At 36.9% G+C, this 25,709-nt stretch overlaps 1 protein-coding gene across 1 annotated transcript in view; it reads left to right on the top strand.

The window, feature by feature from the left end:
- Positions 1–25,709, top strand: part of COL28A1 (collagen type XXVIII alpha 1 chain) — a 172,128-nt gene that overhangs the window by 25,671 nt on the left and 120,748 nt on the right. The window contains exons 9-13 of the mRNA XM_049641510.1: positions 3,883–3,927; positions 6,483–6,527; positions 7,621–7,674; positions 23,320–23,388; positions 24,455–24,523. Of these exons, the coding sequence (XP_049497467.1) occupies positions 3,883–3,927; positions 6,483–6,527; positions 7,621–7,674; positions 23,320–23,388; positions 24,455–24,523 (282 nt within the window). The remainder of the gene's footprint in view (positions 1–3,882; positions 3,928–6,482; positions 6,528–7,620; positions 7,675–23,319; positions 23,389–24,454; positions 24,524–25,709) is intronic.

Here is a 25,709-nt window from a genome sequence, read left to right as displayed (position 1 = left end):
GTAAAGGTTTGGACTTTGGATCCATAATTGGAGTTACAATGGTTATTTCCCTTCTTAGAGCGGAGCTATTCAAAGTGTGGTCTGTATGCTGGCCGTCAACCTGTGAACTGCTTGATGGTATTTTGTCATGACATAAAGATTGCACCAGAATATAAACCCACTATATCACTAAACACACTGTTTAGTTCAGTTGACATTCATTTTTCACAGCATGACTTCTTTAATGAAGGAAGCAGGGCACTGATCATTGTAGTGCAAGTTTCTTATGTCACTGTGAGGTGGCATTTTGAGAAGCATGCTTACAGCACATGGATGATAAAGCAGTGGTGAGGGCACTGGACTAGGAGCCACTGGCTAGCATGTGCCTTTAAGTAATTCATTTAACTTCTCCAGTTGAGTTGCCATATCTTAAAAATATGAATGGCTTTTAAGGAATAGAGTCAGTGATATTGTAACAGCATCGTATGGTGACAGATGGTAGCTTCACTTGCGGTGAACATTGCCTAGTGTATAGAGAAGTTGAATCACTATGTTGTACACCTGAAATTAATGTAACACGGTGTGTCAATTATGCTCAAATAAAACATTTTTATTTGACTTTATTCTATTTTTAATTTAAATCCAAGTTAGTTAACATATGGTGTAATAATAATTTCAGGAATAGAATTTAGTGATTCATCACTTACATGTAACACTCAGTGCTCATCCCAACAAGTGTCCTCCTCAGTGCCCCTTGCCCATTTACCCATCCCCCTACCCACCTCCTCTCCAGCAACCTTCAGTTTGTACTCTGTATTTAAGAGTCTCTTATGATTTGTTTCCCTCTCTGTTTTTATATTATTTTTGCTTCCCTTCCCTTATGTTCATCTGTTTTGTATCTTAAATTCCACATAGGAGTGAAATCATATGGTATTTATCTTTCTCTAACTTATTTCACTTAGTATAATACACTCTTGTTCCATCCACGTTGTTACAAATGGCAAGTTTTCATTCTTTTTGATTGCCGAGTAATATTCCATTGTATATATAACACATCTTCTTTATCCATTCATCAGTTGGTGGGCATTTGGGCTCTTTCCTTACTTTGGCTATTGTCAATAGTGCTACTATAAACGTTGGGGTTCATGTGCCCCTTCGAATCAGCACTCGTGTATCCTTTGGATAAATAGCTAGTAGTGCAATTGCTGGGTCATAGGGTACTTCTATTTTTAATTTTTTGAGGAACCTCCATACTGTTTTCCAGAGTGGCTGCACCAGTTTCCATTCCTACCTCCAGTGCAAAAGCGTTCCTCTTTCTCCGTAACCTCACCAATATCTGTTGTTGCTTGAGTTGTTAATGTTAGCCATTCTGACAGGTGTCAGAGGTGGAATCTCATTGTGGTTTTGATTTGCCACATCAGCCCTGATGCTGAGTGATGTTGAGCATTTTTTTCATGTGTCTTTTAGCCATATGGATGTCTTCTCTGGAAAAGTGTCTATTCATGTTTTTTGCTCATTTTTTGGGTGTTGTTTTTTTTGGATGTTGCGTTTGATAAGTTCTTTATAGATTTTGGATACTAACCCTTTATCTGATATGTCGTTTGCAAATATCTTCTCCCATTCCATCTGTTGCCTTTTAGTTTTACTGACTGTTTCCTTTGCTATGCAGAAGATTTTTTTTATCTTGATGAGGTCCCAATAGTTCATTTTTCTCTTATTTCCCTTGCCTCTGAAGACATGTCAAGTAAGAAGTTGCTGCGGCCAAGGTCAAAGAAGTTTTTGCTTGTTTTCTCCTGTAGGATTTTAATGGCTTTCTGTCTTACATTTAGGTCTTTCATCCATTTTGAGTTTATTTTTGTGTATGGTGTAAGAAAGTGGTCCAGGTTCATTCTTCTGCATGTCATTGTCCAGTTTTTCCAACACCATTTGCTGAAGAAACTGTCTTTTTTTCCATTAGATATTCTTTCCTGCTTTGTCAAAGATTAGTTGGCCATACATTTGTAGGTCCATTTCTGGGTTCTTTATTCTGTTCCACTGATCTGAGTGTCTGTTTTTGTGCCGTAACATACTGTCTTGATGATTACAACTTTGTAATACAGCATGAAGTCTGGAACTATGATGCCTCCACCTTTGGTTTTCTTTTTCTAATTTATTTTTAAGGTTTATTTATTTTTGAAAGAGAGGGTGGGGAGGAGCAGAGAGAGAGAGAGAGAGAGACGCAGAATCTGAATCAGGCTCCAGGCTCCAGGCTTCAACCTATCAGCACAGAGCCTGACATAGGGCTCAAACTCACAAACAGTGAGGTCATGACCTGAGCCTAAGTCAGACACTTAACTGACTAAGCCACCCAGGTGCCCCAGTTTTCTTTTTCAGCATTGCTTTGGCTATTTGGGTCTTTTCTGGTTCCATACAAATTTTAGGATTATTTATTCTAGCTCTGTGAAGAATCCTGGTGTTATTTTGAGAGGGATTGCATTGCATATGTAGATTGCTTTGGGTAGCATTGACATTTTAACAATATTTGTTCTTCCAATCCATGGGCATGGAATGCTTTTCCATTTTTTGTGTCTTCTGCAATCTTTTTAATGTGTTTTATAATGTTCAGTGTGTAGATTTTTCACCTCTTTGGTTAGGTTTATTCCTAAGTATTTTATGGGTTTTGGTGCAATTGTACATGGGACCGATTCCTTGATTTCTCTTTCTGCTGCTTCATTATTGGTGTATAGAAATGCAACTGATTTCTATACATTGATTTAATATCCTGCAACTTTGCTGAATTCATGGATCAGTTCTCACAGTTTTTTGGTGGAGTCTTTTAGATTTTCCACACAGAGTATCACGTTGTCTGCAAAGAGTGTAAGTTTGACTTCCTCCTTGCCGATGTGGGTGCCTTTTATTTCTTTGTGTTGTCTGATTGCTGAGGCTCATATAAAAAAAATTTTTAAATCAATTGCTTTGAGGCTCAGATAAAAGCATGAAAGCACTTGAAAATTTTAACTTTAGCTGTTTTTCTAATTGCCTTTGATACATTTTAGTTCTAATTATGCAAAGTCTTAGAAGTCTGATACAATGGATTAGTATTCAGAGGTCCCAATTCTCATTCTACATGAGCAAGGTACTTAACCTTCTGAATCAAAAATTCTCAGTCTGTAAAATTGGGCTAATAATATCTGTGTCAGACAGTTAATGTCAGCTTACCTGAGATAATGTCTGCTAAATAAAATTAATCATAAACTGTAAAGCACAATTTAAATGTTAGTTCTTTTTCCATTAATATGCCAAGAAAGGCAGGGCAGTAGAGTGTGTTGGAAATATATGGCATTCTTGCCACCATGCCCGTCCCCAGCAGACCTTGCTAATTCTTCCTGGCTCCTTTCCCCACCAAGCCACGATGTGGTCTCAGGACCTTTCTCTCACAGTTCTCTGGGCAAACACTACTAATTGATCAAAGCTGGTACTCAGGGTGGAGTATAGTGTGGCAAAAATAGGGACTCTGAATCAGAGCTGCTTATTTGAGGAAAGTTATCTGGGTGAACTTAAGTTTTCTCATCTATAAAATACAACTGTAAAACTGATCTCATTGAGCTGTAATGTGGATTCACTTAAATCACAAAGAGCATATGGTGGATACTCGGTAAACCTTAGTTTCTTTCCTTTAAATGTCATCTCCCTTTCAAAAATGTCAAACCTTACTAGGTGGTATCACTGATTTGATTCTGTCAAGTGGAAGATGACTCATGGATAAAATTTTTCAGAGTGTAATGCCCAAATAACCCACAGGATTGAGGATAAAATTGTGTAAAACCCATCAGAGTGCTTATGTCATAAGAAAACTTTTTAAAACATCCTAACCCCAAACGACTGCAAAGTTCTTCTTATTTGTTTCATTTCTTTATTTTTTAGGGTGAAAATGGAGAATGTGGAAAACCAGGAATAAAAGGTGACAAAGTAAGGAACATGTTTTTAAAATGCTAACAGCTGGGATCCCTTTGGGCTGAGTTTCCCTAAGAGGAAATTCCTGGGATGCATTACCTTGCTCTCACTCCTGGAGTTGGAAAGCTACTGGCTCAATTTTCACGTCTGTAAAACATGAAGCAGAAAACAAAACTATACCTAACTTTACTTAATGGAGCCTCCACATACCTTTCATATGGATCTTTAAGACGGTGCTTTGTGACTCCCTAACCTTTGAGGCTAGGCCTATGGAATTTTATGGCAAAAAAGGATAATTTAACCAGTAAAGTCAGTTCAAGCTCCAGTTGGGTCTTTGCATCTGGAATTGTTTTCCAGATATAAACACTGACAACAAGCACTTTCCAAAATAGAGTGAAGAACTTTATGGAATAAGTTAATGAAATAGTTATAAATAATGTGGGAGAACTAGGCATAGATAGGGGATTGAAATTTTGAAACTGCAGTACGCCACAGGCAATTGGGTGGGTATTAACCTTTCGTTAAAAAATAAATATGAATAAAGTATTTAAAATGGAGACAATATTAAATGGGTCAGAAATATACAGACAGTACATTTGAAACTTAATGACAAAGCATCCAAAAATGTACAGAGTAAAAATAGTTTTCATTATAGTGAAGAACTATTAACAGCATGCTACCAAGATACTCAACTCATTCAATATCTGTATTTTAATTATGGGAGAGAGTCAAGGAGAAAAAATGAGGCAGAAGGTGAAAAGCAGAGAATAAGATGATGACACTGGCCTATGTAACTAAGCACTTTAAATAGCTTGAGACTTTTGTGAAAGCTTTTAAAGTACTGTAGAGTTAAAGGCCAGGTGGATCTGAAAAAAAAATGTAGGCTTGATAATTATCTCTGGGCAAAATGAAAACTGTAGTAATGAATGGATTCTGCCTGGAGGGTAATTGAAAATGGGAGGTGGACACAGACTTGAAAATACAGAAGGGGCAGAGAAGAACAAAAATGAAAGTTAAACAGTAACTGTTGAAAACTGTTTGAAATGAGAACGGTTGATAAAGAGCTAATCATCATACTTCATTGACTAAGATGCCAGGGGTTGTGAAATGCCCTATTCTGTGCCAAAAAGAAAGAAAAAGTGCTGCCAATTACAAACAGAAGATGCAATTGATTATAAGACGTATCTTGATATTAGAGATGTAAAGATCTGAAAAAAAAATGCATGTCTAGAGTCAATGAAATACAGCGTCCTTGACATGAAGAGTTCATATAAGTTCTTAAGTCAGACTATAAAGAACATGAAGAGACACGAGAGAGGAACTATAAATGGGTAATAAGTGAAAAAAACCCAATACATCAGCGATCAAAGAAGTGAAATTAACACATTAAAATATTATTTCACTTATCAAATTAGCAAACACTGGGATAATATACAATACTCAGCATTGATGGCGGTGTCTGTTAAGGTGGAGATGCACTTTCTCTACTCAGGTAGTAAGAATGGAAATCTGAGCAAACTATGGAGGGAAGCTTTGCTTTTTCTTTCCATGTATTGGTGTGAGACACAAAAGAGAGCGAGAGAGCCTTGAATGTGTTCATCATCTCTGTGTCTGTCATCCTCTTCCAGGACATTACCTTCAGGAATCTTTCAGAAGTTGGACATGACTTATAAACAAAGATATTCATTATAATATTATTTAAAATAATAATCATCAGAAACAATTTAAATGCCAAAACTAGGGAAATAAGTAAATTATAATAGATACATATTCTTGAATATTTTTTCATTTACTAAGAGTTTTTAATTACATGGAAAAATATTTTTGGTACAATGGAAGACCAAATAAGTAGGACACAAGATTGTATACACACTTGAATCAATTATTTGAAGAAAAATATTCTATATGCCTAAAATGTTAATAGCAGTTGCTTCTGTGTGATTTTTTTCTGTTTCTTTACTTTTTTCCTTTAATTGCCAAGGTGTGTCTATTGTGAACAGGTTATATTTTGCTAAGCAGAAAAATGAAAATCTGAGAAAAGAGAGACTAGACTATACTATATTCTCATAAAAATAAATTTCAAAGGGTTTCCTAGTTATGGAACATATTGAAATATCTTCTATTAGAGAGTATTGAGTATAAACAGTGTTTTGTCAAGTTGCATGTCTTGAAGATGGGCAAAAGAGTGATCTAGACATTGTGGAAACTCACCAAATTGTTAATTTAACTGATTTTGCCTTGTTGGAAAGAAACAATATTCCACCAACTGTACTTTTTCTAAGGAATTGTAAGGAATAAATTGTTTGCTCTGACCAAAATTTCAATATACAGGTGAAGGACTTACATCTAAAACTGTTTTCGTGGAGTTTACTGAAGGAAAATCTGACCTCAAATTGGCTTATTATTTTGGATCATTTTGTTGACAATGTATCAGTTTGCTTTGCTGTTTGGATAAAGTGGGAAGATTGGCCATCACTGAGAACACATTCTTTTCTCCTCTACCTAAAATAAAATCATTGCATTTTGAAGATGGATACTTAGAGCAACTTACCATTAATTTTATTCCACAGGGATCCTTAGGGCCGTATGGACCAAAGGGACCCAGAGGACTTCAGGTAAGGAGGCTAAACCAAATCTACATCTGAATTAGAATCACCTAGGAAGCTTTAAAAATCTGTTTGCCCATTTGCTCCCTCTGCCAATTCAATTAGAATGTCTAGGGATTGGAGCCAGGCATCAGTAGTTTTAAAGATCTCCAGGTGATTTCAATGTGCAACAAAGTTTGGAAATCACTGCCCTAATGTTTTGAATGACTAATTCAGGCTCCCCAAAGATAGGTACCAGCAGGTGAGTTTACTTAGTAGAGGGATAGAAGTTTAAAAATTCGAGTCTAGGAAGATGAGTGAAGTCAAAGCAGTTAAAAGAAGGATGTAACTATTTTTGCTTTGCTAGTATAATATAGTTGGAAGAACTATGCTTTTTATCTAATTACACTATGTGTAATTTAGATACAGTACTTAATATTCAAAAACATGGAATGCTCATTATAAGTACTTAATGTTCAATAGCATGGAAAAGATTCTGAAGGCATTTATTTAAGTTAGACATATTCCATGGATTTCAGAAAATAATTTAGATCAGTTTTTTCCCAGTCTGGGGACTTGCCCAGTCTAAAGTTTTCGTTGGGGGGGAGGATGTATGTATATGAAGAGTTCATTTATGTATTTCAAAAAGTCTACTGAAAATTGTAACTTGGCCCAAGATTTCCCAGACAGCATCTAATTAACCATCAACCCCTTTGCTCTGGCCTGGAATTGTGTCAGCACAGGGCAGTAACTCTGGTTATCACAGGGTCATTGGAAGCTCCAACTTCCAGTTATAAATGCCTTAGCTATTTAAAAAAGTTGCTCATTCAAAATTCTTTAAGAAGGGTGTTCAGCACAGGGATAAGGTTGGAAACAGGCTTAGAAAGCAAACACCTCATTAATAAATGTTTGTTCTCAGCTTAAGTATACTATTTTAGAAGCTGCCTATTTGACAGGAGGAATTTTATCTCATTCCATTTCTCAGTCACATTTAACCCTAACTTAACTCTGAGATATTTAATCAGACTTCTAAATTCAGGATCTCTAGGGACCTTAATGAATAATTCCTTCTTGGTTGGCCTTTTATATATAGAACTAATTGTTGGTTTTCACCTCGGAGCAGGGCATTAGTGGACCTCCAGGGGATCCAGGCCCGAAGGGATTTCAAGGCAATAAGGTAATCATACCCTTTGAGTAAAGACAGGCAGAGTGCCTTTCCCCCGGTGAGCTATAGTAATTTATGTTTTTATTAAGCAGAAGTCAATGGACTCCTTGAGGATGTATCTTTGGCAATACATAATAACCTGCAGGTATATACACAGAATCATGTTCAAGTACATGCAGGAAGTCAGTGGCATGACTTTATCATTTATTATTATGTTATTCAGAGGGGCATTATTAAATACAAGCCATTATTCAAAATCTTTGCAGTATTTCCATCTTTCTCCTGCCCTATAGTCATTTTATGGTTCACTAGAAACTGAGAAGTAGTAACAAATAACCAATTCAAATCATTCTATTTCCCCATACATGATGTCAACTCAATATATAATTTATAAGAGTAGGAAATTTGTGACTGTCATGCCAACAAAGATTGAGCTTTTAAAAATTATTACAGGGGTGTAATCTCAACCGTCAGTACCATGCTTGTAATGGCATTCCACGGATCAGCAAGACAGATGGGGAGGGATCGAATAAGAGCCAAATAGAACCAAAAGATGCTGCGGCTGGGATCTTTAAAAGACCTTGATACAAGGCTCTGTTTTGCAATGAAAGTGGCCATTAATTTGCTGAATACAAGCTTTTTAGTACCTTTTAAACTTCTCAATGCTTAGTAAATTTCATGGATATAGTAAATATCCAATAAATAGTGTCAGTGACTAGAGATCTGTGGAATTCGTGGCAGTAATAACAGCAGAAGGTGCCATCCTCAATGGACCCTAGATAAAGCCAATCTTTTAAGGGTACTATCAAATTTAAGCTGTGGGGAGCAGCTGGGATACTTGAGTGTTCTTTTTCCAGAGAGAGGAAAGAGAGTGACAAGTATAGTATTTTTAATGAGATAACAACAATGTGTGATTTCCCAGGCCACTTTTAATTGGCAAATTAAAATAGAATGAGTTTCTCAGCAGGAGTGTGCTTAAGCTTCATCTGGGGAAACTGCCTTTTCCAGTCCTTGCCTATGATTAATTCTCTCTGGGGAAAAGAAATGTATCTCTTGAATACTGAGTAGAAGTTTTTATAAAATTGCTTTGGCAGTAGATAAAATCCTGCAGCAAGAATAAAAAACATTTTGACAGTCGGCACTTATTTCTAGGATTCTTTGGTTACCTAAGATGATCATTTTCATGCTTGGGAAAAAGAGGCTTCAAATCAGGTATCAGTGCTGGAGTCTGCAACAGTGATAGAATTACAGAATGTTTGAGCCACCAGGTACATTAGGAGATCATACTAGCCCAAAGTTTTCATTCTGGAAAATGAGAAGTGAAGTCCAGATATCAAATGGCTTGCCTGAGGCAGAGACACAGCCAGACTCATCAGCTCTGGGGAGTGCCCATGCAGGACTGAGGACAGTGCATGTAGTTTTGGGAGATGCTTAGTGGCAGTCCCTAAAAAGGTGTCATCATTTGCTCACTTACTTCTCTTTATGTCTCATAAATTACGATTTCAGTTTTTGTTTTAACATAAATTTATTGAAACAGAATATAACTTTTAATTTCACCAGTGCATTAATTCTCATAAAGAATAAATACAGTTGAGTGTTTAGGGGAGCTTGTAATGCTCTGATGTAATAACACTTCATGCTTGACTTTCTCATCATCATAAAAGGAGTAGTTTTTCCAAAAGTATTTGAGGACTTCATGAGTTTTCCAAGGTCCTCTCTTTAAAACATTTTTTTTAATTGTGGTAAAGGATACGTGACATAAAATTACCACTGGGATTTAGTCACAAAATTCACTGCCAGGTGAATACATGAAGTTCATTGCCAATTGAAAAGATGTCAATTTCTAGAGAATGTTCTGGATTGCTAGGGGCAAGTGAGGTAGTAGTGAGTTTTTCTTTTTCCTTGTGGTTTATGGTCACAAATTTAGTGGTCTCTTAACTCTTAAGAGTCTCTTAACTCTTTCTTCAAGACTATTACTAATTTCTACTTCTCTTTGGATCTGTCAATAGAGATGCATGTTGCATTGATCATTAAATTTTTAAAAATTTTATACATTTATTTGTGTATTATCTTAAAAGTCAGGTTTCAGGGAATAATTTCGTCTTGTGTCTCAAAATGTACTTCTAAATCTTAAAGACTTAATATACTATATTTTCCTCAATCTGGAAATAATGTTATGTTTATAATGACACTTCTTTTCATCTATTACCATTTTATCACAAAATGTTTTTAAGAAATTGCTATTGCAATTTGTGCAGAAAAATTCTAAAATCCAGTAATTCTGTATTTTCTAATGGGCACTGGGAGGATTATTTATTTTGAAACTTCTATAATAATCAATAACAGGGGTGCCTGGGTGGCTCAGTTGATTGAGCGTCTGACTTCAGCTCAGGTCATGATCTCGTGGTCCGTGAGTTTGAGCCCCGTGTTGGGCTCTGTGTTGACAGCTCAGAGCCTGGAGCCTACTTCAGATTTTGTGTCTCCCTTGCTCTCTGCCCCTCTCCCACTTGTGCTCTCTCTCTCAAAAATAAACAAACGTTTAAAAAAAATAATCAATAACACTTAGTGTATATTTACTACATACAGATATATAGTTCTTTATTTATTTTGAGAGAGAGAGAACACGTGTGGGCGTGTGGGAGGGGGAGAGAGAGAGAGAGAGAGAGAGAGAGAGAGAGAGAGAGAGAGAGAGAATACCAAGCAGGATCCACACTGTGAGTACAGAGCCCAGTGTGGGAGTTGAACTCATGAACTGTGAGATCATGACCTGAGCCAAAGCCAAGAGTTGGACACTTAACTGACTGAGCCACCAGCCACCCCAACAGATATATAGTTCTAATTATTCATGTAACATAATACCACCCTTTGAGGCATGATCTAGTCTTACCCCATGGTATAGATTAGGCTATTCAGGCACAGAGAGTTTAGTAATGGGTCCACATCTACATAGTTAATAAGGGACAGAGCCAGGATTCAAACCCAGCCAGTATGCTCTGAACCAACATATTGTATTTGTCTCCTTAGGAACATTGCTGAATTTCCTCAATAGTTGACCTGAAATAAATGCATTTGTTTGGACAGTATGGAAATTGCATCTGTCCCTCTTCTCATGTACTCTGGCTGGAAACACCAGTCTGTTTGTTGAGAGCTGTATTTCTATTTGATTATAATGTTCATCTGAAAGTACAGGAAGAGAAGGAAGGTAATCACATGGGAAAAAGAAACCAGGGATGTGCATTTTCAAATATTTTGTCTCTTAGGGGACCTTAAAATAAAAACCCTCAGACTTGTAACATTTGCAAAGATTACATATGAATTTCTAGATGGGGCCTCTATATATCTTTGAATTTATGAATGGTCTCTGTCATGAGCTATAGTCCCATTTTATTGCTCTAGTAGTTGATGTTCTTCATCAAGTGGTTTGCGGAAAGGTGGTCAAAGAACAGAAGGAAAAAATAGCATGTGATAAATCAAGGAAAAACGTGATTCTGGCCCAGTTTCATGAATCATTTCTGTCATTAATATTTCCACATGTAAAGTAGCTCCTATTCTTGTTGCTTTGAAACAAAACAGATGTTTCTCAGAATGAAGCTGTGGCTCTGAGGCCACCTCAGCCTCCCCCATATATGGAGGTCATGCAATGGCATTCAGAAGAACAACATCCTGTCAGTCTCCAAAATCAGTATTATAATCACACAAGCGCCTGAGAAGCCTTATCCCTAGGACCAAATGGAAAATGCTATTTTCTGGAGAGAGCTATGCTCCGGAGAGAGCGCTGTGCTTTTTCTGAGTAAAAATTGAGTACCTAAGAGCCCTACACCAACATCAAATGGCTATTGTGATGGCTTAGATTGCAATCCCTTCTGTCCATAGAATGGGCCCTCTAATAACTAGAAAAAAAATGGCTCAAGATTGGCAGGCCTTTCAATTCACAGAGAACAAATTACAAAATCAGTTTTATATAAATAAACACAGTAGAATGCTGGGTGTGTCAAACCCACATTAGGTAATTTTTGCCATTTCTTGATGTCTTTCTGATGTTATTTTTGAAGGGTATTTCCTTCTCAAGTTTCATGTATATTGGCTCTTTCCAAGACCCTCTTTGTGCTCCTGGGAGGAATGACTGCCCACTGTGGCATGAACAGAAAATAGCTTGTGACAAGCTGACATATCCTAGTCCTAGAGCTTCAGTGCTAAGGCCAAAAGAGCACTAGGAAATATCCCTGATGTACTTTCCCACGTCAAAGTACCACACATTAATCCTCAAACAATGAAAAATACCATGAGATTATATTATATACTAATTTATCTTAATGGATGAATTATCTCCCTTCTCTTAACCTCTTCCATTGTTTTACTCTAGGACATTCATCTATTTCCTGCAGGGTTTTTCTCCACTAAGATTTTTCCTCTTGTGCTACACTCAAGTGTGGGAAACACAAAGTCCTTTTATATACGAGACTTTGTCTTAACCCACTTTTACTTCTGAGATGTTATGAAAACCCACAGAGAAATAGCACCAGTCTTTTCCAGTTTAATAAATAGATATGGGGAGGGTAAATAATCCCCAGTGAATCAAACATTCATCCATCCATTCAAAATAAACAAAGAAGCTCATATCAACGAATAAAGGGAACCTATGTTTCAAGAGGACTGAGGGCAGATCAAACACTTAGATCATTCCATGATTCTGCACCAGACCATGATTCTTGGACACCCTTCTCTTCCTTATCCAACTCTGTTAAGGTTTCACCTCATTTTTTTTGACGCTTCCAAGGACAGTGCATGTTTTTCAAGTAGCTGGTAATCTTTTGAAGTAAATAAGAGTCAAATGTACAAATCCTAAAATTGAAACTGTAAACCTAGTAAACATCTTTACACAACATCCTGTTTTCCTCAAAATGCTCAATGAAAAGAAGTCGATTTAATTTTTTTTAATTTTTCAAATTAGTTTTTAAAGTTTATTTACTTGAGAGAAAGAGAGAGAGAGAGAGAGAGAGAGAGCAAGTGGGGCAGGGGCAGAGAGAGAGAGGGAGAGGGAGAGAAACCCAAGTAGGCACCACTCTGTCAGTGAAGAGCCTGGCATGGACTCGAACCCATGAACCGTGAGATCATGACCTGAGCCTAAACCAAGAGTCAGGCATTTAACTGACTGAGCCACTCAGGAGCCCCCAAAAGGAGTTCAATTTTGAAAAGAGGGCTGGATGTCAACCTTTGCAATAGCTACCAGGAATGTACATGCAGATATTTTTGGTAGCTAGTAGTTCCTTTTAGCTTCCATGCATTATACCTTTAAACATTGCTAGACTTCTTTCAAATATGAACCACTGGCAGGAGAATTAGACAAATGTGTGCAGGTCCATCACTTTAAAAAAAAACCCGAAGCAGAAGATGTAGTGACAATGGGTCGGGGGCACCACTATCACATGAAAGAAAAAGTTATATGTAACAAAGAAGTATTTGTTAAATGAATGGATGAATGAGTATTTAAATGGAATGAGTTGTCAACAGTATTAAACTGCAGACAAGTGAAACAGGCAGGAGCCCAACAGAGTTATTTAGTTTGTCAACTTTGAGGTTTTTGGAAATCTTTAAGGGAGCAGTTTCAATAGAGATATTGGGGAGGTGACAAAGGAGAAGAGTACAATAGCCAGGAATTCTGACCATTCTTCCAAGATATTGGGATAATAAAGGGAAACAGAACAGTGTTGACATAACCCATGAAAAGCTTCTTGTGTGTTAAATAATCTAATGTGTTCGTATACTTCCACTTTTTTCTAAGAGAGGCAAGAAGACTCGGAACTTAAATTTTTTTTTCAGTTTCAAATATACAACTTAAAGTCTCATGTTTTCTATAACTATTTTTGCAGGAACCGAAATATAATTAATGAAGATTTAGTAGATTTAAAAATACTTTCTTGTTTTGTTCATTATTTAAATATTTTACTCAACTCAACGTTAGCTTTGTAGGTCAACCTACTAAATGTAACTAATATTTCACTTATGGTTTGGGAGTAGTTCAACACCACAGGTATGAACAACTATGAAGAATTTTAGACTTCTTCCTCCAACAAGCATTTATGTAGTTTTTATTTCAGCTCTCACACAATTTAAAAACCTAACAAAATCTTCTGACATCATGATGTTGCTTTCATCTGTAAAAATCATGATTTAAAATAGGATATAATTCCTTAAAACTTTATAGGACGTAAACCAGGTGAAACATACATAGACATCAACAATCCTGGTATGGAGTAATTACTCAAACAGAAAAGTTTTTTAAGTTCATGGCTCTTTTAACGGAATGACTATATTTTTTGCTTCATGTAAAGCATTTTAAGTCAGGGTACTTGAACATGTCAGCTTTCCCAATTGTCCAAAACCAATAATGGGCCTTCTCGTTCTCCTGGAAAGCTAACAACTTTTATTATTAATTTTTAAAAATATTTATTTATTTTTGAGAGAGAGAGAGACAGAGTGTGAGAGAATGAGGGTTGGAGAGAGAGGGAGACACAGAATCCAAAGCAGACTCCAGTCTCTGAGCTGTCAGGACAGAGCCTGACACAGGGCTCAAACTCACAAACCAAGAGATCATGACCTGAGCTGAAGTCAGACGCTCAACGGATTGAGCCACCCAGGTGCCCCTGGCAGGCTAACAACTTTGAACAAGGTTGTGATGCTTGCAAAGCACTGTAAAGGGAAGAATCCCTTTACAATTGTAAGTAAAAATATCTGTTTAATGAAGAATTGGAACCAACCTGCCAAACTATGTGAATATTTTTTCTTCAGAGGGGTCAAAGTTTAAATGCTATTTCTATCCTGGGCCTAATTAAAGGGAAAAAAATCATTAGTAATCCAGCAGTTGTTGTTGCGAAAAGGGCTTTGACCTACATGCACATCTGCCCACCAGGAGTCTAAATGAGCTTATTAACTCATTTGACATGAGACAGCTGATAGTGACAACTTGAAGAGGCTGCCAGAACATGTGGGATGTCAGCCAATGGCTTCAAGGCAGATGATTTTCATTCCCAAATCTCTGATGCATACGGTTCTCAGCAGGAGGGGTATACTGTGTGTGTGTGTGTGTGTGTGTGTGTGTGTGTGTGTGCACGCGCGCGTGTGCATGTGCATGCATGTGCACAGAAACTGTCAAGGTAAAGACTCTGATGGATCAAGAAACCCAAACCCAAAATGCTGCCAATATAAAGGTGCTGAGTCTAACCCACAATTCCCAGGCAAGCTGGGCACTAATGTGGAACAGCATCAGGTACTGCAGTGTCTTCTGAGGGATGTCAGAATCTAAAAAACAATCACACGAATGTCCCGAATCCAAGAAAGTTGCAATAGCTTTGCAACAGGGAGTATGAAGTTTATTCCAAGGGTAAGCCTTTTTTATTGTGATAAAATACGCATAATATTTATCATTTTAACCATCTGTGAGTGTACAATTCGGCGGTACTAAATACATTCACAATGTTGTGTAATCATCACCACCACCCATGCCCAAAGCTTTTTCATCATCCTAACACAAACTTTGTACCTTTCAAATAATAACTCTCCTCATTTCTCCTGCGCCTAGTCTCCAAACTTACACTTACTCCAAGTGTAAGTTTTTAAAGAAACATATCATATGATCATATGAACCCATCTTCTCTAATAAACTAATGTCCTTGTTCTCAGATTCATGGGTAGAGATCACAGTGAATATTTTCCAGTGAGTCATTTTGTGTTGGGAGAGTCCAAGGAGTGTCCACCAGAGCTGGGATTCTTTAAAGCTATCCTGATGGGCCACTGAGCAGACTTTCCTCTTAGGGACAATGATACACAATTCTTTATATTTTATTATATATGATGAAGTATGACTTTCCTATTAGATTGAATCATATGAATGTCATTTTTGTAGGTCAACCATGGTTGAATATTATCAATTTCATGCGGTTTAACCTAACAGCAATCAAGAAAATGAGTTGAATTACTAAAATCTGGTACAGTTTTCATTACATTTTCACCACTTTTTTGTTATTATGGGTTTTGTTTTCTTTTTTTGAAAGGCATGAATAAGTGGAATATGTGGACTGTGGTCTTTTCTCTTATCCAACTAGATGATATTCAAAAAAGATTGCAGTTGGAGATTTCAAATAATCATGGTTTCTAACTCAGTGCAGTTGGTTAATAACTGATTTATATGTAGACCTACACTGTGTGATTACACGACTACCAATTATAATTTATGTTACCTTTACCACTCACTTAGTGACAACACTGACCCAGGTAGACTTAAATGCCTGAAATGAAATGTGAATTGGCTTGTAAAAGTATATTTTCTCTTGGTTTGCATTTTATTTTAGAGATCCTCTGTCTTCATATGATGGATCTTCCACAATGCGTAGACTGTAGCTATCTGACTTTTGTGTTTTTCATCCTGTAACAAAGATATGAATTTAGTCTGCAACCAAGTGATTTTTGAAATAATTCAAGAAAAGAATCGAAAAGTCTCAAGAGGCAGTCTTGCACTGGCTCTAAAACCAGACTTCTGGGGTTCAAACAAAGCCCTATTTTGTATTAGCTCCATTATTTTGGCAAGTACTTATCCTCCCCATGCCTCAGTTTTCTCATTCATGTCATGCGTTAATAATAGCACCTACCTCTAAAGAGTCGTTTTAAAGACTATATGATTTAATCATAGTAAGTGCCATATGTGTTGACAATAATTAAGCAGTTAAGTATTTTAACAACTCTCTCTTATTAATGTAGAACAAGTCTAGCCTAAAATGTTTTCTAAAAATAAGCCACTTATAACACTTCTCTGAAATAAGAGAAATTAGGTATTAAAAATAGAGCTTGAGTTAGCAAGTATTTGATAAATGTTAGTTTTCTGCCTCCTAACACCTGCTTTTCTTTCTTTCTCTCCCAAAAAGGACCTTTTTTTGCTTTTCTCCCAAATCTTTGTATGCAGTCATCACTGTGCTGAGTTTCAGATAAGACTGTATCTTGGCTGTATTTGAACCATTCTGCATCATTTTCCTCCATTAGGAAAGTATGAGAATATTTGTCATAAGACTTAAAATATTAAAGTTGGTGCTACACATATTTGGGAAATGATAAAAAAAGAAGTTGCTAAAATGTTGTTCTCATGTTAAGATCCTAAAGTATGATTAAATTGTTCATAACTGAATTATTCAAGAAAAGGTAAATTTCTGTCCCCCCAAAATTCAGAATTTTGAACATTTCATTATTTATTATCTTAGGGCAAGGAAGATGTTGACTCTGGTTAGAACTGGTGCCAGGAATAAGGCATGTTGGGTTTCTTTAGCTGAGCTTCCCATACAGTGTAACCTTTGTCTATTGGGATTTCATTGTGACTTCGACTGAAAAAAAAAAAAGTTTAATTGTGTCTGGGTAAGTTTTCAGGAGAAACTGTGTAATAGGTACTTTAAATCACTTTGTAATTTATGTACAGTTGCTCTTGGTTGAAACCTAAGTAAACCAGAGGGAACCCCAAGGGAGCATTTCTAGATTTCCAGCTTCCCCAGCCCAGACCTGTTTGGTTTCCTGTTTTGATCACCTCCAGCAGCTAGCACAGCACCTGCTTCCAAGTTGCTGCTCAGTAAATGTTTGCTGCATGGATGGTTGAGTGAATGTTATCAATTAGTTAACCATTGACAATGCAAAACTGAGCAAACTCACATGACATCCTCCCCACAGTCTAGGGATAGATGTTAACTGAATGCAACATTATAATTATAATGAATACTCAGAAAAAGAAGAAAATGGTGCAATCAGTGCCGCTAGAATAGGGATTTCACCTGATCAGAGAAGCCTTTTCTGAAGCTGTGCTGCTTAAAATAAGATTTGAAGGATGAATAAGGATTAACTAGGGAAAAAGGGAGGTAAGAACATCCTAGATAGACTGAGTAGCACATGCTAAGATCCCGTGGCAGAAGGGGGCCTGGCAAGAAAGAACAAGGAATGGAACAAAGGCCGATGCTGCCAGGGTGGTGAGTGAAGAAGCAACTAGTTACAGATGGGAATGAAAAGACTGTGGGACACCATGCAGGGGCTCACAAGCCTTGTAAGGAGCTTTGTCTTTCCACTAAGAGCAAAGGGAAAGGCCTTGAATGGTTTCATTCACATTAAAAATCAAAAGATTGGACTGGCAGCAATGGTGGGGGTGGAGGGGAATAAATTAAAATGTGCAACAATGTATGTGTGTAGGGTACTAAAGACTTTGTTGTAATCTGTGCAAGAGGTGAGATTAATTTGAAGTAGACTACAGAGGCATGGTAGGAGATTAAAAATGGTAGATAGATTTGAGAGAGATTTAGAGGGCATATTGAAAAGAGTTGGCAATATATTACACATGGTAGGTAAAAGAGTGAGAGATGTCAAGAATGACTCCTTGTTTGGCTTGACTCATGGAGGGATTGTGGTGCTCTTCCCAGATAGAGAATGCTGAAAGGTGATCAGGTCTGTGAGGAGAAGAGTATGAGTTTGTCTTTGGAAATGATGGGTTTCTTTTGAAATTCTCTTTCCTGACTTCTATCACACTGCGTTTGTGAGTTCCCATTTCTTTTTCTCAAACTGCCTTCCTCAACTCTCCACAAGACATTTCTATGTTCTTCCATTCCCACCCAACTTGTATGTTGGTACTCTCCATGGTTCTGACCTAAGCTTCTGGCCTGCTTAGTCACTAAACCCACCCTGTTCAATACAGTAGTCACATGTGGCCATTGAGCCCTTGAAATATGGCTAGTCTAAATGGAGATGTGGTATAATTGTTAAATATACATAGGATTTCAAAGACATGTATTAAAAATAATAAATAAAATCATTGATAAGGTTATTATGTTGATCACATACTGAAATGATATTTTAGATATATCGAATTAACTAAAATATGTTATTACTTTTTTAAAAAAGTTTATTTATTCATTTATTTTGAGAGAGAGAGAGAGAGCATGTGCATGCATGTGAGTGGGGGAGGGGCAGAGAGAGGGAGAGGGAGGAGAGAATCCTAAGCAGGCTCCATGCCCAGCATGGAGTCTGATGCAGGGTTTGATCTCACGAACCGTGAGATCATGACCTGAGCTGAAATCAAGAGTAGGATGCTTAATTGACTGAGCCACACAGGTGCTGCTGTTATGATTAATTTTTTTTAAGGTGACTACTAGGAAATTTAAAATTACATATGTGAAAAAATAAATAAAATTACATATGGGGCTCATTGTATATTTCTAGTGGATGGCTCTACTCTAGACAGTGACCCTATTGTTGCCTTATTTCTGTCCGTTTGAGCCCACAGAGCTGTTTATTGTCCCCAGAACGTTTCACATCATTTTATGCCTCAAACACTTTCCTTTTCCTTAACTTTTGTTCCTCTTCTTTTATGCCAGATTAGATATGATTCCTACTTTTTTTTGGTTCAGAGAAAATATCTCCTCTACTATTTGAAACTTTTCTCATTCTTTAAGGCAGAATTAAACACTTGTGTCACAGAGTCTATCATCCTCTGTTAATATCTTTATTATAGCTAATTCACACGCTTATATTTTCTTTTATATTCATTTGCCTCTCCAGCCAGATTGTAAGTGTCTGCAAAGTACAGGTGTGATCTGATTTATGTCTATAATTATGTAACTGGGTACTCAGTATGAGGGTGGTACTCAGTGAAAGTCTGATGAATAACAATTGAATCTACACATATTAAATAGTGATCATATAATTAGTTATGACTTAGATGTTTTATAGATAATGTCTTGAATCCTCTCAACAACTCTGCAAGGTAGATATAATTATCCTCATTTTGCATATGGAGATCTTGCAAAAGCTCAAACTGTTAGTAAATTATAGAGCCAGAATTCAACTAGACCGAATGAAAAAAGCCATGTTTTTTTTTCTGTGATTCTATGCATACTGAAAAATTGATTAAAAAGTAGTGATTATAGCCTAAATTATAAAATAGGGAAAAATACCCATTTCCTAAAATTGTTAGAAGATTAAGTGACATAATATATATAAAGTGTCAGGGCAGTGCTTAGAAACGCTAGGTTTTATTAAACATTGGCTTCCTTCGATGTTGAGGCCCATAGCACAGACATCCTTAATTTCTTTTTTTTTTTAATTTTTTTAATGTTTATTTATTTTTGAGAGAGAGAGAGAAAGACAGAGTGCAGGCAGGGGAGGGACAGAAAGAGAGGGAAAGACAGAATCCAAAACAGGCTCCAGGTTCTGAGCCATCAGGTGTGGGGCTCGAGATCGTGACCTGAGCCAAAGTCAGATGCTTAACCAACTGGGCCACCCAGGTGCTCCTAGCATCCTTAATTTCTGAGAAAGACCAAAGTGTTTTACCCAGCCTCCTCTATGCCCCTACACATGCTTACACTCATATGAAAGTCATGTGAAACAGACCACCTCCAGGGCTATCCACTTTAACTCAATCTTCTTTGTATATGCCTCTGATGGTCAAAGAAAGTGAAGTTGAGAAATAACAAGTAGTACTGAGGCCATTCAACCTTTCTCTGTGTATTTGTGCTTATTGGTGAAGGGTGGTAGAAATAATGGCAGAAAAGGAATCAAGCCTGGAGGCTTACCAGGGCTATGTTGCCTTGGTGAATTTCCAGAAAATCATTGTGAGTATTCTCAATGATTCTTCTCTTCCTTTTCTCTTACCCAGCAATGCTATGTTACAATCAGGACCACTTTCTTTACCACCTCAGGAAACTTTGTAGGAAAGGGGAAGGAGAAGTATGAAAGGGATAAACATTAATTGTAGGCCAATGCTGGTCTGCAGGCCTATGTGGAGGTGCTAAGCTCCTGAGAAGTAAATTCACGCAACTGAAATGTGAAGATGTGTTGCTACTGAGCTGTGTTGAGGAAAGGGAAAGAGATTCCTTTATAACCTTCAGATCCCTGTAACTTCCCTAAAAAAAGCAATATAGAGAAATTGCTCAGTTGCTATGGGTACTTGACCAAGGCTAAAGGAAACTCATGGGTTTCAGGGTAAGATAGTTGCTCTCCTATTGATTTTCCTGATACACACATTCAAGTTAACAATGCCCCTAGTTAGAGGAAACCTTCTCACCAACCCGTGCTCTTATTTATTTTAGATCAAACATACAGAAAAGTGATACATAATATATAATATTATATAATTATATATAATATAATATAAATTATATAATATATAATAATATATAACATATAATATAATATAATAGTATATACTATGAATATAATATAATACAGTATAATATAATATAATTAATATAATATAGCATAACATAATATTTAAAAGCCTTTGGATCCATTTTAGAACCAAACAAATACAAATGGGGCAAGGAATGAATAGAAAAAGGGAACTTAAGGCCTTATGTTATTATTATTTTAATGGTGTGTTTTACCTCTTAAACTAGTCCTTTGGGTTTAGGGACTATGTCCTAAATTTTTCTATACTTACTTCATTACTGTCCACATAGTAAATGCTTGCTATTCCTTTGCTGAGTGACGGAAGCTGTCACCCATTCACACGGATTAAGGATGTATGTAGCACAAGAAGTTGTAGGGAAAGATTCTTTGAAATGAAAATTTTGAACCTACATTAGGAAACTGAATATTCTCTAGTACTTAAATCAAACTTTGATATCAAGAAGACAGCTTCAAATCTGGGAGAGCCTTTATGTCTGATATTATACATGGAGAAATTCCAAGGCCAAGAACATGTGAAAAATAAGAATGGCAATTATCTGGCTGCTCCAGAAAATTTAATATGCATAGAAAAATTCGTAAAACTTTGATTTTAAGGGAAAAATGCAAGTTTATTTATCTGCCAGATTGACTTATTACAAGAATGAACTGAAGGAAGATACCTTTAGATACAAGCCACTTAAATGCCAAAGCATCATAAACTCTCACAATCAACTGATTTTGAGACAGGTTTTCTTTGTTATGATTTTGAGCCTGGGCTTATCTTTTGGGGGGCTGATTTGACTCTGATCCTTCTTCCTGTCTCTTCTTTCCCCCCTTTACAATTGATTAAAGCCCATAGACTTCCTTAAAGTAAGGCCTCTACCATATCAATAGAAATTGCTTTAGTCACTAAAGAGTCCCCTTCAAAAATCACAAGCCTCCAGGGAAAATTGAGGCTTTAACATTGGTGAAAATTCTTTTGTTTCCCTCAATCTGGAGAAGGATTGTTTCAACTTCTTGCCCCATTTTACGGTTAATTGATACAAGGTTGAAGAGAAGAGAGAAATCTGTAAGTTGGATGAAATTTTAAATAGCAAGTATTCATTAACTCAAATACAACAGTATTCAGAAACCTTCCTTCCCATAAATTAGAGGTATGTGTGTACATAAAGAACTAGAAGGAAATGCCCCAGAAATTAATAGTAGCTATAGACAGGGACGCCTGGGTGGCACAGTCGGTTAAGTGTCCGACTTCAGCCAGGTCACGATCTCGCGGTCCGTGAGTTCGAGCCCCGCATCAGGCTCTGGGCTGATGGCTCGGAGCCTGGAGCCTGTTTCCAATTCTGTGTCTCCCTCTCTCTCTGCCCCTCCCCCGTTCATGCTCTGTCTCTCTCTGTCCCAAAAATAATAAAAAACGTTGAAAAAAAAATTAAAAAAAAAATAGTAGCTATAGACAGATAAGTTAAAATTTTCTATGTGTGTATGCCTTTCAATATGTGGCAAATTTCCTATAATGAAGGTGTGTTATTTCTGTAAACAGAAACAAATTAAAAAAAGAAATTGTAATCAATAGCCACTTCTAGTAAACAGAAGGTTTGAAGGTGGGTAGCTCAATGAGGTTTTGTTTGATCAAGTTCAATGAGGTTTTCCAGGAGCCAGGCACTTAAAAATGTTTTTCTGCATGGTCCTCTTCAATGGTTGGCATTCAGCCAAGAGATTGGCTGCCTCAAATTTACAAGATACCTATCGCATCTCCAAGTAGGAAAGAAGAGGCAGGGGCAAAATCTTTTCTCTTTGCACCTAATAATGTCACCACATCTCATTGGTTGGTACTGAGCCAAAGAACCAACCAGTGGCAAAGGAACAGGAGATGGTAGATTTGCATTAAACCAATTATTATTCATCCTGTGACCCTGAGTATAAAGAACAGCTTTCCATTGACATGAACAGATCAGAGTTCCAACAGCAGGGAAGGAAAGAGGGCAGGAGATGATCATTGGGTAGGAGACAAACGTGTCTGTTAGAAGCACATAATAAAGACTTGCTGAACAAGTGAGGGCTGCAGTGCAACATGCATCCTGAAAACGTTTGCTTTTGTGGGCCTCTTCTTCCATTTAAAAAAAAAAAAAGCTAAAAATTATACATTACAACTGAATTGGGATAAAGACAAATTTAATCCAGAATGAATTCATTGTCATATATTCATTATTTTTTTAAAATTTGTATTCTGATTTTAAACATTAAAATGGAAACATTTTCATGGACCCTAGACATTGTGACTACTGTGTTCAGTGGTTAATTCAACCCTGAGTCTTTGTTGTCCTTCCAGCTGGATTATAAACACTTTGAGGGCAGTGACTGTGTTCTAGATTTCACTGTTGCCCTCAAAATTCCTACCACAGCACTATGCTCTAAGAGCTGTTCAACAAATACTGTTGAGTTGACCTAACATATAACTGTTTCTTCTTGTAGGGTGAACCAGGTGCCCCTGGTCCTCATGGTCCTCCAGGAGCCCCCGGTATTGGACAGCAAGGAATTAAGGTAAAGATTCTTGTCTTTTTCCCTATTTATGAGTATTAACTTTATTGTTGGGCTGGAGAAGCTATGATTTGAATCCACTCAACCTTACCCTCTAGATACAAAGAGGCTGCCTGCAGAAGGTACTTACAGTCTGGGTTCTTGGACACTGCAGTGCTCCAGGCAGGGGCAGTTACCACAAGAAAAATCAATGTATTTTTTATTTGATTGGTATGAAAAATTTGTCTTGTCTCCAAATAAATACCCACCTTATTGCCAATGTACATCTAGTTCTATTAATTTCATGGAATGTAAATGTTAACATGCAAAATTGTTACTGGGACGTGAAGCATCTTAACACATAAACTATCATCTTCTCACACTAAAGAAGCATAGAAGGGCAGAAACCAGGAGGACCACAACACTGAACAAGTAAGTGTTGATAGAAAGGTTTTTAGGGAACTAGAAAGTACTGGAACATCCAACACGTTGGAGTGCTCTGCATCATGTAGGATGTCACAGAGCAAAAGTGCTTATTTTAAATGGCTTTTCTATGTCATTGGGACAATAAGACTTTGTTGCAGGAATAAAACAGAGAGCAGCACAAAACAGTGCACTTCTAATGAAGTCAAGTATCACCACGGATGGTATTTAAACAATAAGCATATTGAGACTCTAGAGAAAGTGAAGTTTATATTGGCAGAGTTATCGGACAAGGATTCTGAAGGAGATCAAGTGTGAAATAGAATTGAAAAGAGAGGTAAAATGGAACAGAGTGGGTAACATTCCAGGATGGTGGCAAGGGGGGCAGGGAACGGCACAAGCATTGTTTGCTTGGTCATCTCCGTAACCAAAAATGAATCGAATAGAGTCTATCCTGCCAAATACTACACAATAGCTTCTGAAAGCTAAAAGTAGTGTTCACTTAAATTCAAACCATTTTTCCTCCTCCAGAATTTTTTTATCTTTATGAATGTGAAAAGTTTGACTATTTAGCCATTATTTTTGTTGAAATCTCCAGAGTATCTTGTGGTATGTTTATTCTTTATTTAAAAACTCAAACCTTCATTTGATTATTTCTTTCTCTTAGGGGGAAAGAGGTCAGGAAGGAAGAACAGGGGCTCCAGGACCGATTGGCATTGGTGAACCAGGCCAGCCAGTAAGTATCAAGAAATTCTAGATGGAATAAAAAGGACAAATACAGTTCTTATTTGCTCTTTGTAGTTAGACTAAGTGGTTAAATTAAGCCATCTTGTATCTTTGGGACAACAAAAGACAATAAATATGCAAGGACCAGATATGAGTGTTATTTTTCATACCACTTGATAGAACCACACGCATACACATGTGACATACGACTGGCTTTCTCTTACCATAATCTCTTACAAGATTGATCAGCTTGTCCAAGAAGGAAAGAGATCTCATGTGTCAAAATTTCCTAGGATATAGGAGAACTGGATTTAGGCGTAGGTCTATACTTTGTAACTGACTTTCCTGTAACCATGAAAAATTACTGAGAATAGGACCTTGTTCATAAGCTAATTTATGGGTAGGATTGATGAAGGTAGACAGGTGATACCTGTGTTATTTGCAGCTTCTAACTTATGTAGCTTTGAAGTTTACTATTTTTGCAGAAGAAAAAAAAAGTGTTTCTATCAAGAAATCTGGAGAAGAAATGAATAAAACATGACTATTCTAGTATAGAAATTCTCTTAACTTTTCAAGTAATCATTATTCTCCCAGAAAAGAATAGTAACTAACTCACTGAGGTACAAATTAAAACAACTGTATTGGATTGGGAGAATTAGTACTGTTAAAATGTCCTATACTACCCAAAACAATCTACTGATTCAATGCAATCCTTATCAAAATTCCAATGGCATTTTTCATGGAAATGGAACAATCTTAAAATTTGTATGGAACCGTAAATGATCCTAATAGCCAAAGCAATCTTGAGAAAGAAGAACTAAGGTGGAGGTATCACACTTTCTGATTTCTAAATATATTCCAAAGCTATAGTAATCAAAACAGTATTGTATTGGCATAAAAACAGACACACGGACCAATGGAATGGAATAGAGAGACTAGAAATAAACTCACACATATATGGCCAATTAATTTCCAACAAAGGAGCCAAGAATATACAATGGGGAAAGGACAGTCTCTTTAATAAATGGTGTTGGGGAAATGGGACAGCCACATGCAAAAGCATGAAAGTGGACCACCATCCTCCACCATACACAAAAATGAACTCAAATGGCTTTGAGTCTTGAATGTAAGACCTGAAATCATAAAACTCTTGGAAGAAAACATAAGCAGTAAGCTCCCTGACACAGGTCTTAGCA

This window comes from Panthera uncia, chromosome A2, assembly GCF_023721935.1.
Source record: "Panthera uncia isolate 11264 chromosome A2, Puncia_PCG_1.0, whole genome shotgun sequence".
NCBI lineage: Eukaryota > Metazoa > Chordata > Mammalia > Carnivora > Felidae > Panthera > Panthera uncia.
Note: the sequence above shows the minus strand (reverse complement) of the source record. Positions and strands in the feature narration are given on the sequence as shown.